The following is a 15,450-nucleotide window of genomic DNA, read 5'->3' on the forward strand; positions in this document are numbered from 1 at the left end:
GGCATGTATGTGACCTAATCCCAGAAAGAAGCTACTTCGACAACAAATAAAAGGGTGTAATGATAGCAATTATTAATCTTTTTTAAAATTTTACTCCACTACGTCAATTGCTGGTGCCTAATGAGTGTAGTTAAATAAATGGCCATGAAATGTAACGGTTTAAATAACGCAACAAGGCAGAACAACTCTGAATTCAAGATGCTGTATTTGGCATTTCAACCAGAGATGTTTAGATTTTTTTTTCTTTAGGTCAGCATAGTAAAAGATGCTCCGCTACATTATTGCTAAATGACAGAAAGGTTATCCGTTTTTCTGTACAGATATACACAAGGCCCAAAAATATCATTAGCATTGTGCTGACCAAATAGTTTTAAATTTAAGTAGTTTTATTTACCCTAAATACATCAAGTGCTAGAAAGCTTGATGAAAATAGTAAGTGTGCATCTATGTTGTATTAGAAATTCAGGTCAGCTTTTTCTAGACTAGAATTTGAGTTAAATAATAAAGTGCTTATAGCAAGGCTTTGTTTTAATTTAGCACATTATCACATCTTGCTCAATAAAGGCACTAGATCAATTAAATGTGTCAGTGTGTCAGTTTAAACATTTGGATGAGGGATGATTCGTTTAAGGAAAAACATTTTATTTCAGTAAAAGCATGAAAAGTTAATTAAGGAGCACCTTGTTCACAGTGATGGAACGATTGGTTTATAAAACTGGGCGAAGCGTGGGAACAGCTCTGCTATGACTGTACAGCTTTGTTTAAAAACATTACTCGGTCTGGTGTTTGTGCCTTAAGTGCAGCTGAAACTGCAGATCTGAGCAACAGCATTCAACCTAAAAATCATCAATCTCTGTGAAAACCCATTTTGTTAAAACATTCAACTTTTGAACACTGTTTTGCACCATTTTCATTGAAGTAAAACCTTAAATCACAATCCCAGGCATCAATAGTTCTGCATAAGTCTGTTCAGATATCCAAACAGTTAATTGCTAATTGAACCCCGATTACATCACTTCTGATTGAATATTCATGCCGTGGTGTGGTGATTCATGAAACTCAAATAATTCTTTGACAGGAGAGGAAACAGAATTAAGATACATCAGTAAAAACAACTCAATATCACTACTGAAGGCCAATAAATAACAATAATACAATCTCAAGAAGAAGAAGAAGAAAAAAAAAAAAAAAAAAAAAAACAGCTTTCATTCAGGTCACTGACCTGTAGTGTTTGAGAAAAGAGCCTTCTAATGGATATTTCTGTTTTGTATTGATTTTCAAATCATTAAAAGGTGCATACGCAAAAACAAAAAAGGCATCCTACAGTTTTTGGTTTTAAGGCGGGCTGTGTTAGGATGGGGTGCCTTAGTCGATTCTGTTATTCTCATCCACAAGCTGGCTTCAAGCGCTGTCGTCCTGCCCATAATCAGCTTCAAAAAACGAAAGAAAACTAAAATTTAAATAAAACGGTACACACATAGTACATACACGATCTGTCTCTCACGCTCACAGCTCCCTGGCCTCTTTATTTCAAGCGTTCAATGAGTTCCTGGGTGAGGCCCAAGTTTAGCAGCTGTATGGGGGTAAGTTGGGCCAGGTGAGGGAAGGATTTGAGCAGACGCTCCCAGCACAGCTCCAGCAGACTGGGCACTACCAGCCAGATCTTAAACAAGGAACCAGTCCGCTTATTCTCATGGATGTTCACCACGCCGCCGTGGATGTACATGCAGCCAGCCTGAAAGATTAAAAAAAAAAACATTTAGAACGATTTTAGACTCTTACCGCTGTAAAAGAAACAATGTTAACTCCATTAACAGCAGAATAAATGTAAATGTACGAAAAAAACCTGAACTGACCGGGGTAACAGCAGCACAATGGAAGTACGCAGGTTCAGGCATCACTGCAGGTAGTTTATTCCACTGAAACGTCTGCAGGTTGATTTTCCACAGGTCGTCTAGTATTACTTCACCATTGTAACCTCCACATATAAATACATCTGTCACAGAGAACAACAGTGATCACACACTGGGCTCTACAAATTAACTAATTAAATATTTACATTATTACCATTTTTAATTTGCACACAACTATGACATCTCCGAGGGGCTGGGTATCCTGGGTGGGAAAAAAAGCACAGAATAAGCATGTAATACAAACACTCACAGTGTGCTTTCCATTGTCAGATGTCAAATGTATTAAGATGAGAATTGCATTACTAACCTATTCTTTCATGAGGCTTAGTTGTGATTTCCTCCCAGGAATTTGTTTCAAGGTTATATGCATGTATCTAATACAAACATTTGGGACAACTGTCATTTATAATAAAATTAAAAATAAAAATCACTAATCCATTTAATATGTAAATTGTCTAACCTGAATACATATCACAATTGAAGTATGAATTATGATGTTTTCATGTTTCATGAGCAAGGCCCATTAGTTCAAGTAAACAAATGAAGTCATGTAACACTGACTAAAATGATGATTCATGGAAACATTTGAACCTTGTGTAATGGGTAGGAAGTCCAGGAAGTTCCCCCTCCTAGAATATATATCCTCTGTCCATCATGGGCTATCTCATGCCTATATCTACACGAAACAAATTTAGAAGGAAGTTTGGCATATCTCCTCATAGACTGACATTTTAGCATCAGACAGCATTCATAAATGTGTTAAGTGACCCTAGCATTGTTTAAAATTAAATTAAAATGTCAAAAGTCACTTACCGCTCCTCAGGCAGGTCATCTGGAGGGTTGTTGGGTTTCAGATGAATCCACTCGCGTGTCGTCAGATCCAGTCTGTGGAGATCGGTGCTGTAGATGTAGCCTGTCGTACCTCCAAATACATAGAGGAAGCCGTTGATTATGGCCATCGCCTGCAAAACAAATCAGCGATCGCTCAATTAATCAAAGCAAGTTAGTATGCTTACGTTTCATTTATAGGTTACATCATATCAAAATTTAAGGCTTTTTTACCTGTCCATATATTCGATTGGGTTTCTTGCCCCTGCAGTTGAGGAGGGACCAACGTTTGTATTTAACGTTGCAGACGTGAACATCATTTCCATTGTTTTCCCCAAACGGGATTCCGGTCCCGCCAAACACAAGCAGGTTGTTTCCGTGCAAAACAGCTGTTTGAGATACACAGAAGATGGTCAAGTGAGGTAAGAGGTTTAAAATACCTACAAGATGTGTGGCCTTTCTGCACAACCTCAAAAAAAAAAAAAAAAAAAAAAAAAAAAAAAATAATAAATAAATAAATAAATATAAAAATAAATAAATAAATATAATATATATATATATATAAATATATAATATATATATATATATATATATATATATATATATATATAATATATATATATAATATATAATATATTAAAAAAAAAAACAATAAACTAAAAAAAAAAAAAAAAAATTTTTAATAATATACTAAAACTAATTATACAAAAATTTATACTACACTATAATTTATAATAAAAAAAATTATATTAATATATATACAAAAAAAAAATCATGTTACCTGACATTGAAGCCAGTTCAGTAGGCATAAAACCCTCTGTGCGGATCTGTTGCCATGTCCCTGTGGCGAAGTGGAACCTCCACAGCTCCCTGAACAGTGGGTAGTCTTCGTTCTCTGAGCCACCTGATTCATCGTAGTCGGGGTTGTATCCTCCGAACACATAGAGGTTGGTGTTGTCAGCCACACAGCGATGGCCGCTCCGGGCCGGAGGGGCTCTGTGACCTACAGAGACAGACAGCAGCCTATTGATGGCGAGACCAAGATAAATAGCTACACAGCTCAGTTAGTGGCAAAGATGAGAGGTCCTCACTGAGTTTCTGTCTTCAAAAGGTAGAAGGAAAGATTTAAGATGTGAAAAAAAAAAAAAAAAAAAAAAAAAAAAAAAAAAAAAAAAAAATTATCAAATGTTTGCTGCTGGTTTTGCACTGTAATTATTCAGAGTAAACAATGCAACGTCAGCAGTACAGTTCTGGAAAGAAAATGGGAGAGTAAAGACATTTAAGTTCACAAAGTCACCTGTGAAACAAAAACTGCTATTAGTTTAGTTACGACACATTAGCCATTATGATTTTACTAAATTTAAAGGCAAGCAGTTGGAAAACGAAAAATGTACCTGCATTTCAGATATAAATTAGATGAACATACTAATTTTTAATGAGATCAGAAATATTCTGAATAAAGTGAGCAAATCCAGTCCACCCATCCTACTTGAAATGAATACTCGAGGCTGTAAATTAAAACCGAGTAAGCTTCATAATCTCCAACCAGATTTATTCATATTTAATGCAGCAGAATTTAATAACGAGATACAAATATGGACAGATGTTGAAGTGACTCGATTCAGCAATCAGGATTAGCCTTAGATGAACTTCCTTCTCTTAGGCAAAGCTTCAGAAATGTGCTCTTGTATATCACATTTGTTCAGTATCAGATAAACACACAAAAGAAGAGCATACATAGGTAACAGTGACCCCAAATTAATTAACAACAACTAGTTAAAATCCACATAAGCCCTCATTTTTTGGCAAGCCCTAGTCAATTAAACATTTATGTCAAAGAAGCGATGGCCACTGACCCCCAACACAATGCACAGATACACAAACAGGATCTTAGAAGAAACAACTCTGTTTCTAAATATATGCTTTTATTTACTTATTTATATTTATTAATATAGTAATAATAATAATCAGTATATTTACATTATATATTTACACACACACACTACTTTGTTTACTATGATTATATATCATATATCACTATAATCAATAACATCTGTCATAATAAATGTATACATATAAAAATATAAATACATAGAAATACTATTACTAAATAATATTAATATGAAAACACAATATATTTTTAAATATGAACATTTTAGATTTTAAAGAGAGAAATATTTAAATATAAAATATTATAATTAACCAAAAGGGCAAAAGGTACTGTAACATTTGCATGCATCTTTTTTTTTTTTTTTTTTTTTGTCCCAGTGTGCAAAACTTTGATAAGCTTATTCATCTTTTGAATCTCTGAAAAGAATTGATCTGCACAGTCCACACGTGCACTACAGCAAGTGCAAGCTAGCAACCTCACCCTTGCAAATTACTTGCCAGTGAATTTGCCTTGAAACCCGGACACTGCACCTGAGTGAAAGCATCACAGGGAAGAGCTAATAAGGATGGGAGGGAACTGAAAAAACAAACTGACACAAATCAATAAAAATAAAAAGAACCAATACACCTCACTCACAACCAGACGAACACTTTGACCTTTCCTGTTTTGTTTTTTTTTAACACCCAAGCCATCCTGCCCCAGCTTTGCCCCCAATGAAAGTGCAGCAGAAAGAGCCCTGGTGAAAGAGTGGTGGTCTTTTTTTCACTACAATGAGGAAAAGCAGTTTTGAAGAGAGGTAGGGTGGGGACAGCATGGGGAGGCCTCCAGATTTGCCACGTGGGTTTTCTTTTTGAAGTTCAGTTAAAGGCGGATTTCGCCTATTACCCACCTTCTCTTAAAAACCTGTTAGGGATCCGTAGACTGGGGCAGGTCTGGCCAAGGAGTCTTCGAGCTTGTACCCAGGAAACTCTCTTCTTAGAGCCTGTTACCACAATCACCGCAGTCAGACAGACAAAATAACAACAACAAAAGGACAATGGCAAAATGAAGGACAACATAAACAGACAAACACCCTGCCCAACACTCAAGGTGTCAACGAATGGGTTTTGGGAATAGAGAAAGACTAATGTACAATAAAGCGAATTGGTATGTCACATCTCACGGAAAAATAAAAACTTCATTGCACAGTTTAAGTAATCTGTGCAACAGCCAAGAAAAACATTAAGAGGCCACAATATACTTATAGGGGTCATATGATGTGATTTCAAGTCTTCCTTTCTCTTTGGAGTGTTACAAGCTCTTGGTGAATAAAGAAGATCTGTAAAGTTGCAAAGACTAAAGTCTCAAACCCAAAGAGATATTCTTTATAAAAGTTAAGACTCGCCCACACCCCCCTGAAACTGCTCGTTCTAACATGCCCCGACATGTCTACATCACTATATAGGAAGATTTGCATAACGCCGCCCAAATGTTCACGCAACTAAAGAAGGCGTAACGTTTATTCTCTCTGTTGCCACCGCTGCCATGTTGTGGAGAAGCTTTGTTTGGTCTTCCAAAAGAGGACACAACTAGAAATCAGTGGTTAAGTTGTATTTACAACACTGTTCCAGAACAATAACCCAAATATTCAGATGTGTGCAACGCATTTTATGGAGGTCTGTTTCCTGATCCTGGGAGAGTAGACTACAGTGTCGGCTGTTCTGACTCACAGTCTGTAATAGGGGTGGAACGGTTCAACTTTTTCATGGTTCGGTTTGTATCACGGTTTTAGGGTTAAGGTTTCGCTACAGAATGTGCTATGTTTATGGAAAAAAAACTATTCTTTCAAATAAAAATAAAGAAAATAAGAATATTCCATCTAACTACAAGCAACATCACAAATAAATACAATAGAGTAAAGATACAAATAAATAAAGTTATTTTCAGTTTTTTTTTATAGGTAGGTCTATCATTAGTTTTAAGGTACAGAATTTGAATAAAGTAATCAAACGTAAAAGAGCATTGTATATTTGACTGTATAAATTAAAGATTAATCTTTATTAAAGTTACAAAAGCTATTCAATCAAGAGCAGTGAGTGATTTCTTTGTTGTTGCTGTTCGATTAATATTAAGAAGACTGTCACTTTAAGAGAATGCACTGATACAGTATGTTCAGCCAGCTATGTCTGCTATAGGATAGTACTTACCAAGACAGGCATTTTGACAATTTTAGTGTGAATTTGTCCATTCTAACAAAACTTTAGAGAGACCTTAATATTTGCACGTGTTCTGAGTTTCAGATGAGCGTACACACAAATCTTCTCACAGCCTCTGGCTCTTAAATGTTTAAACTGGCAAAGCTTAAATTAGTTTTTTGCGAACTGTCCCACCCCTAGTCTGTAAAGTATGTTTTCATATGTAAAGGATTTGCCACTGATGATTCAAAAACGCAAGTTTTGAGCAGTGTAGAGTAATCCTTTTTGTTTGTCGTTTCTCCGATCACAAATGCAGACATGGTTTTGTTTATGTGGTGCATTATAATCCGTAATTATTTCCCCACTAGATGCAAAAAAAAAAAAAAAAAAAAAAAAAAAAAAAAAAAAAAAAAAAAAAAAAAAAAACACACACACACACAACAACTTATTTTCCCCATTATCAAATCCAAAACACAGTATTTAAGTTAATAGGATATATTAGAAGATATCGTATTGTATGTGTCCGAAAAAATTTTTCTTCGGGACAATAACAAAAAAAAAAAAAAAAAATATCTTAAGATACTGGATATTGCAGATATTGCAATTTTGACACTGTTACTTATAACATTCAAAGGTTTGTCATTTTTTTGCAAGGATCCATTAAATTGATCAAAAGTCACAAAAACATTTACAAGGTTACAAAAGATCTTTCAAATAAATAAATGCAGTTCATCTGAACTTTCTATTTATCAAAAAAAAAAAAAAAAAAAAAAAAAAAAAACTTGAGTATCACAATTTAAGCTAAATTATTACTGTTTTATTGTATTTTTGATTATAAAAATGTAGACTTAGTAAACATTAGATACTTTTCAAAAAAAAACTTTTGATCACTTATAGAGGGATTAAATCAGGGTTTCCACACCATGAAACCAATTAATTTCAAAGTTTTTTTTTTTGTTTGTGATTATTGGAAAATGATATTTAAAAGGCATTTTACAGAGACTGGCAATTCATACATAAAAAATAATTTAGAGATTTATAAAAATTTATATTTCCTTACAAACATATATTATTTTTTATTAAATCCATGACTTTTCCCAGCCTGCAAAAAAAAAAAAAAAAAAAAAAAAAAAACCTACTATTTACAGCTTTTCCATCCCCACTGGAACTCTGTTTAATGTACTATGTTGATACATCTGAATTCAATGTTTGGAAACAATTGAAAACACACTGATAACTGGTTTGCTTTGGTTTAAGCGTATGTACTGGTTTCTACTGGCTCCACAGAAAGCAAACGATAGTTGCACACCACTGATGTTTGACAGAGCATTGCTATGCATTTGTTAAAATGTTCTGGGTCATTAGAAGTCAAAAGTCACCCTAAGTGTGAGAACAGACAGCAAGCCCCCTCAAGTGTCAACCCGAAGTTGTCCACTGAAGACATGAAAACCACGGGCCACGACAGCACGTATTACTATTGCACCAAGCAAGTCACATGGTTAGTTTTGAGGTTTTTAAGATCGTCAAATGCAAAACATCATCTGAGGGAAACATTTACAATAAAACAGCTGCCTCCACATGAGAAGTGTATATTGTGCATGACACCCAACAACCTCAAAATACATGTTTAAAACAACCTCTGCATACCATTTAACATTCTGCATTCGTTCTAACCCATGAAGTCTGCATCGAATAGATGTGCTCACTGTAGATTTTTTTTAAAATCACTCCTCATATATAAACAGGAAGGAGGATACAGATGGCTAGAGCTGCAGGCTATGAGATGGGTGGTTGAATATCATTAAATATCCTAAAGCGACACTGCAGCACTGTTTTAATGCGCTACAGCTAAAGAAACAATTGCTGTGTATATGCCTTACAGATGAAAGACTACACAATGACTTTGAGTAGAACCAGACTCTAAGACAGAGTTGGGCTTTCATTTACTCGTGAAATTGTATTTACCCATGTGCTGATCTGTGGCACTAGTTAACAGTCCAAACAGACGACCAAGTGAAACGCATCCATTAAAAATAGACATTACACTAAACACGGAGTAATTCTGTGTATAAGGCTTACCACATCCATTCTTTTTACTCCTGGTGTGCTTTAAAAATCATTTAGTCAAACATGCAATCAGAATTTAACTTCGACATTTAATCTAGAAATATAAATAAATATAAAAGGTTACAAATTTGCCCCATTTATTTAACAGATCATTAGGCTATCAAGTACAAAACGACTGCAAACAGGTTTGTTTATTTATTGCTGAAACAAATTAAATCTGGAAACCAAATGCATAAGTTAGAATTAAAGCATCAACTGTTATTATAAATTTTAATATCTATATTGGCACCTTTCGTAGTATATTGGCACTTGACAAGCTGATCAAATGCGCCAAATGCAGATATAAAAACATTCCTATCACTTAATTTACATCAACAACAAAAAAAAAAGTCTGACAACTGTAACGTTAACTAAAATGCAAATGAACTTGTCAAGCTAGATCCACAAGCTATCAGTATTTAATGCAACTTTTTGATAGACAAACTACGATAAAATGACGACTACAATGCACAGCCTTTTGCCAAATATAATACGCGATATACATAACAATAACACATGTGAATTTGTAAAGTTTGTAATCAAAACAAAGCCATTAGCGACACGGCTAACGCTAGATGCTAGCAGCGCAAGAGATGTGAAATATGAAATAACTGCGCTTTATTTCGTGATAAAGATAGAACGAAAATGGGTGTTTCTGGAAGAAATAATGTTATTTTTGTTCTTAATTCAAGCGGTGAACGGAGTCCTCACTGACCTGCGGCTCTCAGCGGAGGCCTTCCAGACAGCCGCTCAAACTGATTGAGTCTGTCCGGGCTGTGCGCTCCTTCTGCGGCAGACATCGTTCCAGAAATCACGCTGAGATCATCCACCTACACGCGCTCGCAGACCACGGGGCTTCCTTCAACAGACAGATGCGAACCGCGGATCACTCAGCCCATTCTCACCTGGAAGACACGGTTAAAATAAAACAGATGGACCTGACCGATTCTCCTTTGAAATGAACGTGAAGGCAGAAACGCTGGTGAAAACCTTCAAGATGGCCACAAAATACACAAGCTATGAAAATAATCAGACATAATTGGATGGTTTTTTTATGCCTTTCAAATTAAAAGTCTTCATAATAAACGTCTAACTTTACAACAATGGAGCAAAGAAATAAAAACAATCCAATGCTGGGTGTTTTGAGTTGTACAATTCTGATAAATTTGGTCTAAATACTTAAAGCTGACCCAAAAATGTCCAATCCTGTAAAATGCTGTAGCTTGTTGCATAAACTATATTTTAATATTTTAGATTTAGAAAAACGTCAGTATGTAATACTAAATGTCACGGCAAATGCCTTACATTAATTTCAAAATTAAGTTAATTTATTATTCACTAAATTAGCAAAATAACTGTTTACCTGGGGGAAAAAAACTGAACAACATTTAAGCAAGTTGGTTTTTGTTGTTGTTGTAAATGGTCAGTTAATAAGAATTTTATCTGTGATTTTGCACGAGAGACTCACATTTATATAAGCAATTCTGGTGCTTTAAGAAAGTATATTTCCTGGGAATGGACATGTGAAATGTAAAATCCTTTCACAACACAAACTGCAGTCTGACAGTGCGATTCTGTTTGCTTCCTTCCATTAAATGCCAAAGAGGCTGTTTATTTAATATTTTTACTCTTCTGCTTCAAAACCCATTGCGTCAAACACCAATATGAGACATGTCTTGGTGTTATTTTTGTTCCCGGCTCAACTCAAGGCCAGCAGCTTGTATCTCAGCTGAAAGTATCTGCTCACAATGAGTTGGACTGACTACAGAAAAACACATGTCTCTTTCCTAAACTGATAAATGTTATCTGTTACTGCACAAACCACCCGTTTGTATCAAATGAATGTAACACTAATGTAGCCTAACAAAGAATTCATTATTAAACCCCACATTTACAAACTGTTTATGTGGTTCAATCGTATACTTTTTGTATTTATTTGTCTCTGATGAACATAACTTAGATGTTAATGAGAGGAACAGTGTTTTTTATGTAAACAAAGCAAGATATCATGGAATGCAGCAGCTATGATAAGTGCTGAATAACAATTAACACAAAATTAAACTATTGTTATTTTGGTGTTAGGAAGCACTGTCTGTCATCAAAATAAGAAATTTAGCAAAATGGCAGAAAGTGTCCTAAACTGTTACCATGGTACATTTTAGTAATGGAGGGGGCGGAACTGTGTAAAAATGTTGATAATTGATATCTTGCAGCGGAAGGGTTTAGAGACAGACACCGAACATGGCGGCGCTCGGCAGCCGCGCAAATCGCCCAGAAAACGGCGAAAAACCAAGCAAATCTCCACTAGTATCTCCCCAGAAAGTGCGAGAACTTCTCAACGAAGGGGTCGCTTCGGAAGACAACGTGTTAAATTGGTAAGAGCTCCGCTGTAATGAGAAAAAAAGTTGCAGACAGGTGAGAATGTGTGCGAAGAAAACGGCAGGGGCGGTGAACAATTTAGCAAACGGACAAGTTTTTACTTTAAACCATGGTGGAAAATTGAACTGAAGTGTTAGTTGTGTTTTGGAACGTGGGAGATGATCAAAAACAAACATTAAGTGATGCACACTGCTAGTAAGTCTTGGGAAATCATCCAGCTAAAGAAGACTACCAGATAGACTTAAGACTAGAAACAAACCACGTTACCAATCTACCTGTCAGCCTGTAGCTGGTTTCTAGCTGATAGACCACCTTAGACCAGCAACAAACCAGCTCAAAAAGCTGGCTTTTGAAGCATGGTAGTTGGAATTGGTCTTCGACCTTGTTCCAAATTAAACTCTTAAAACGTATTTTTCTGCAGAGTGATACACATTTGATGGATGTTTTTGGACTAATGCATGCATGTTTTTTCCTGTTAGAATTAAATAAGTGATGCAAAGGCACTTAGGTTCTATTTATGCCTGGAAAATATGGATTAACGTAGGCGGCATAGTTTATGCATCACACACTAGGCTGATTGACTTTCTTCCCCATATCTCAGTTCACAGCAGGATCCAAACACACTGTCTCCAAATGGCCTCGGGAAAGCTCCTTGTGAGGCAGCAAACAAAGAAGCATTTTTCAACAGAGTGGAATCCTACTCGATATCCTTTTGAGTGTTGCTTGATGCGAGAAGCTCACAAGGAGTTTGTGCTGCATAATAAACTGCATTCCTGGTATAAAGATTAATCATAAACTCAGCCCATTGATTCTTCATTGATTTCAAAATGTTGCATCACACAGCTAATATGATGATTGTGATTCATTTCTGCCAGACAATCTGTGATGAATAAAAACATCCTTATAATCTGACAGAATTTGTCGCAATGAAATCAGAACTGACAGTTTTTTTTTTTTTTTTTTTTTTTTTTGAATGAATGAATGAATGAATGAATGTTGCAGTGTGTATTACTAATATTCTGCCCCAAATTTTTTCACTTGGGTATAATTCAAAATAAGGAAGAAAAGATGCCGGTCTCTAATTTATTGCTTTTACAAAATTCATCCTTAACATAAGCACTGTCTGAAATGGGCCGGAAAGCCCCATGCGCTCTCGCCGCTCAGATGTGCGCGGTACGGCTGGATCAATGTAGACTGTGACATGCTGAAGTGTTCTAGTTGCCAGGCTTTCCTCTGTGCATCAATCCAAGCAACCCTGGACTTCCAGAAATGTAAGTTTTGAACTATTTATATTCTAGAGTGAAGGCATATTTTGTATCTGCACACATTCACTTATTAATTTTTCCTTTTTTTAGATGAAGCACGGATTTCAGAGTTGCTACAACAGCTTCAAACTCAACATGAGAAATTCTGTTCCTGGCCAGATTTCCCATGTCCAGGTATCTTGAGAGGTCTACTAGTCTGTCTGAAATCTTAATCAGACCTTGCTAGTAAATAGTGTGGTTTGTTTTCCAGATCGCTTCTGGATGGTTCCTGTTAATGAGCCTACGGTATTACTCGGTGCCTTTCTAGACCGTTACAAGAGTGCTTGCCTTCTAGAACAGCAGCTGCCTGCTATGAAGCCAGAGCAGCTAAAAACCATGGTATGGTGTTTTATTTTAAAGGGAAGTCCAAGAATAATTCTTCTGTGCATTCATAATCTAGTTTTGTTTTTTTCTCAGACCTTGACTGAAGATGTAATAAGTGTCCTCCTTCAGCTGATTGAAGATGAACAAGTGAAGCAGGGTGGTTCTCCTTCTAAGGTCTCAACAGATCCATGCTCTGTACAGGTGGCAGCATGTATCACAGCTCTTTGCGGTTGGGCAGCCAGGTAAACATCCAACCAGTCACGTTTGATCCAATCGTGGCAAATTTTCTGCTGAACATTTGTTTCACCTGACTCGTACTGTGTTTCCATTTAGCCCGTCTCTCTATGCTATGAATCTGCCCATCCTCACTTGTTCTTACTGCATGAGAAAGGTAGGAATGTGGAACTTCTATCAAATGGAGACCGTTTCAGAGAACGAAAACCCTCCGCAGTCTCCAACATCTACAACCAACTTGACTCCATCTCAAGGCACAAGTGGGGAAAAGGGGACGCCCCCCTCACCATCCCAGTCCCCCACTCCGTGTCGCATGAAGCTGCGTAGTCAAGACTCCACACGCTCTGAGCAGGTGGGTCTTTCACATTTTGACATTATACGGTATATCTGGATGTAGTAAAAGTTTAAGTGTGTTATTTCTATACAAACAAAACTGGCAATGCCCATTATATTCCATTGACATTCTTCAGTCATAACCATCTAAACTGTCAACCTGCATGTAGATGGAGAGTACACCGTCCCCACAGGTCCACCGCGCCAGAAGCAGGGACTCACCTATCCCACACGAGGAGCTTCCCAGCCCTCTGTCCAGGGGCAAGAGACCCATGACTCGCAGCAGGGGCCAAGGAGATAACCTGGCTCTGGATGTGCCCTCCAGTCCACAGCGAAAGACAAAACGGCCACGTCTCTCCTCTGCCAGTGGCCCTGTAAGGACAATCTGTTATTATTTTTTAAATACACCAATAATAACTTCTATTATAATAATAATAATATTTTACTATATTATTACGGTTATTATGATTGTAGAATGATATTATATTATTAAATATATTTTGTTTGTCAGCATAACTCGATATGTACTCTATTTCTTTTATATAGACACAGGGTCTGTTACTATTATTACTGTATATAAAGTTATTTTTACTGTAGAACTATATTGCTATACATACATTTTATGTTTGTTACTACCTGGATAAACACTATTACATTTTAAACACCATACCTAAGCACTAAATCCTGTTTTGTTTTTCTATTATAGGAAGGGCCCATGCACAGAAACATGTTTGACCCAGTAGCCCAGCACAGAGACTGGTGTCCTTGGGTGAGTGTGGACCGAGAGGATGGCAATCTAGACGGCTCTGACTGTGTTGACAGTGAGGCTGAGGTCCCTCAGCCAGGCTGGAAAGCAGCGCTTACTCTGTTCTTATCCATGAAGAGAAGTCTCAGTCCAGTGGGGGCCAGTCCATCTCAGGTGAACCAAATATTACAACTCTATATTTTTGCCAAAGGAATCATTTTCATCACTCTAATCCCCTGTTTCTTTTTTTTTTTTTTCATCCAGGGTCCTCATGACAAATCTAAAAGGGTATTCTCGATATTCCGACAGTGGCAGGTATCTTCCCCATTCCAGTAAGTTGTTTCAGAAGGTGGACTGGGAAACCCTGGTGATTGTTGTCATATAGTGGTACGCTGTCCTTTGTAACAATGACAGTGGTTTTCAGATTGTTTCTTGATCAAGTGAGTCTTGTTTACAGAATTGGGTTTGGTTGGGAAAGGGACAGTAAATCCAAACGGATCAAGCAGCCTGTGCTGAAAGACCTGGGGATGGAGCAGGAAAGCCCGACAGAGTTCTTAGAAATTGTAATTTTACCAAACTGTTTTAATCCTGGCCTGTCCAGTCGGCATTAGAACATCAAAAGACTGGTGACCGACACTTTTTACCTCGCATGGACAACCAAATAGGCCTCACCACCTCCCTGGGTATGAGACTTCATAGGGTTTTAGCCTAAATTTAGGGGAAGCTTTAGTGAAGCTCCATGAACTACACTGGAAGTCATGTTAGTTTTATCAATGCTTTTCACATAATAGTTTAGCTAAGGAGAACCAGTGTTTTCAGGTTTGTGTGTGTGTTTTCTGCATTGTCTAAGTAGGTATATTATATTTACTTCCATAAATGTGAATGGGACGAACAACATTTTTATCTCTCTCATTTTTTAAGATGTTTATCACCTTAATCATCTTTTACCCACATGCCAGCTGAAATAGATGCCATATTTAGAAAAGAGTGCCAATATAAATGATTTTGCTTTTTGATTCACTTTCTTTGGAAGTGCTGCTTGTAGTGCATCATGCATGCCATTCTTGTGCATGTCTGTCTAAATTTAATAAACATTTTCCTTTTGCTGGTTTTCACTATGTATGTCTTTTCATTATGGTGTCTTAAAGGGGTACTCCACCTTTTTAACCTTTGACTTCATTGGCTTGTAAAATGCTATATTATTAGTTCTTAAAAAAAA

The 15,450-nt window shown here is 36.6% G+C and overlaps 2 protein-coding genes across 5 annotated transcripts; one reads left to right on the forward strand and one right to left on the reverse strand.

Annotated features, from left to right (window-relative positions):
- Positions 1–621: 621 nt before the first annotated feature.
- Positions 622–9,930, reverse strand: LOC109058259 (kelch domain-containing protein 10-like). 2 transcript variants are annotated; one of them, XM_042722798.1, is made up of 10 exons: positions 9,628–9,930; positions 5,522–5,614; positions 3,523–3,744; positions 2,976–3,130; positions 2,727–2,875; positions 2,505–2,589; positions 2,221–2,287; positions 2,068–2,115; positions 1,857–1,996; positions 622–1,735 (listed from the first exon to the last, which is right to left on the reverse strand). In XM_042722798.1, exons 1-10 carry the CDS (start codon positions 9,710–9,712, stop codon positions 1,526–1,528), a joined length of 1,254 nt encoding a protein of 417 aa, XP_042578732.1. In that variant the 5' UTR covers positions 9,713–9,930; the 3' UTR covers positions 622–1,525. The 2 variants fall into 2 exon arrangements, with proteins under 2 accessions (XP_042578732.1, XP_042578733.1); XM_042722799.1 differs by lacking the exon at positions 5,522–5,614.
- A 1,181-nt stretch (positions 9,931–11,111) lies between these two features.
- Positions 11,112–15,349, forward strand: LOC109058281 (nuclear-interacting partner of ALK-like). Of its 3 annotated transcripts, none has more exons than XM_042722792.1 (10): positions 11,113–11,287; positions 11,893–11,995; positions 12,412–12,562; positions 12,647–12,730; positions 12,807–12,934; positions 13,001–13,161; positions 13,253–13,505; positions 13,657–13,860; positions 14,193–14,405; positions 14,496–15,349. In XM_042722792.1, the coding sequence occupies exons 1-10, from the start codon at positions 11,154–11,156 to the stop codon at positions 14,565–14,567; spliced, it is 1,503 nt and encodes a 500-aa protein (XP_042578726.1). In that variant the 5' UTR covers positions 11,113–11,153; the 3' UTR covers positions 14,568–15,349. The 3 variants fall into 3 exon arrangements, with proteins under 3 accessions (XP_042578725.1, XP_042578726.1, XP_042578727.1); XM_042722793.1 differs by having other exon boundaries at positions 13,013–13,161; XM_042722791.1 differs by having other exon boundaries at positions 11,112–11,287; positions 12,807–13,161.
- Positions 15,350–15,450: the final 101 nt, after the last annotated feature.

The sequence above is a fragment of the Cyprinus carpio genome, chromosome B4 (assembly GCF_018340385.1).
Source record: "Cyprinus carpio isolate SPL01 chromosome B4, ASM1834038v1, whole genome shotgun sequence".
NCBI lineage: Eukaryota > Metazoa > Chordata > Actinopteri > Cypriniformes > Cyprinidae > Cyprinus > Cyprinus carpio.

Excerpts from the sequence above, each read along its gene's own strand:
- LOC109058259 (XM_042722798.1), bottom strand. The coding sequence starts at position 9,712 with ATGTCTGCCGCAGAAGGAGCGCACAGCCCGGACAGACTCAATCAGTTT. Across the intron at positions 3,745-5,521 it reads TAACAGGTTTTTAAGAGAAG|GTCACAGAGCCCCTCCGGCC; the intron begins GTGGGTAATAGG and ends CTGTCTCTGTAG. Across the intron at positions 3,131-3,522 it reads TGAACTGGCTTCAATGTCAG|CTGTTTTGCACGGAAACAAC; the intron begins GTAACATGATTT and ends TATCTCAAACAG.
- LOC109058281 (XM_042722791.1), top strand. The coding sequence starts at position 11,154 with ATGGCGGCGCTCGGCAGCCGCGCAAATCGCCCAGAAAACGGCGAAAAA. Across the intron at positions 11,996-12,411 it reads ACAGAGTGGAATCCTACTCG|TGTCTGAAATGGGCCGGAAA; the intron begins ATATCCTTTTGA and ends TAACATAAGCAC. Across the intron at positions 14,406-14,495 it reads TGGGGGCCAGTCCATCTCAG|GGTCCTCATGACAAATCTAA; the intron begins GTGAACCAAATA and ends TTTTTCATCCAG.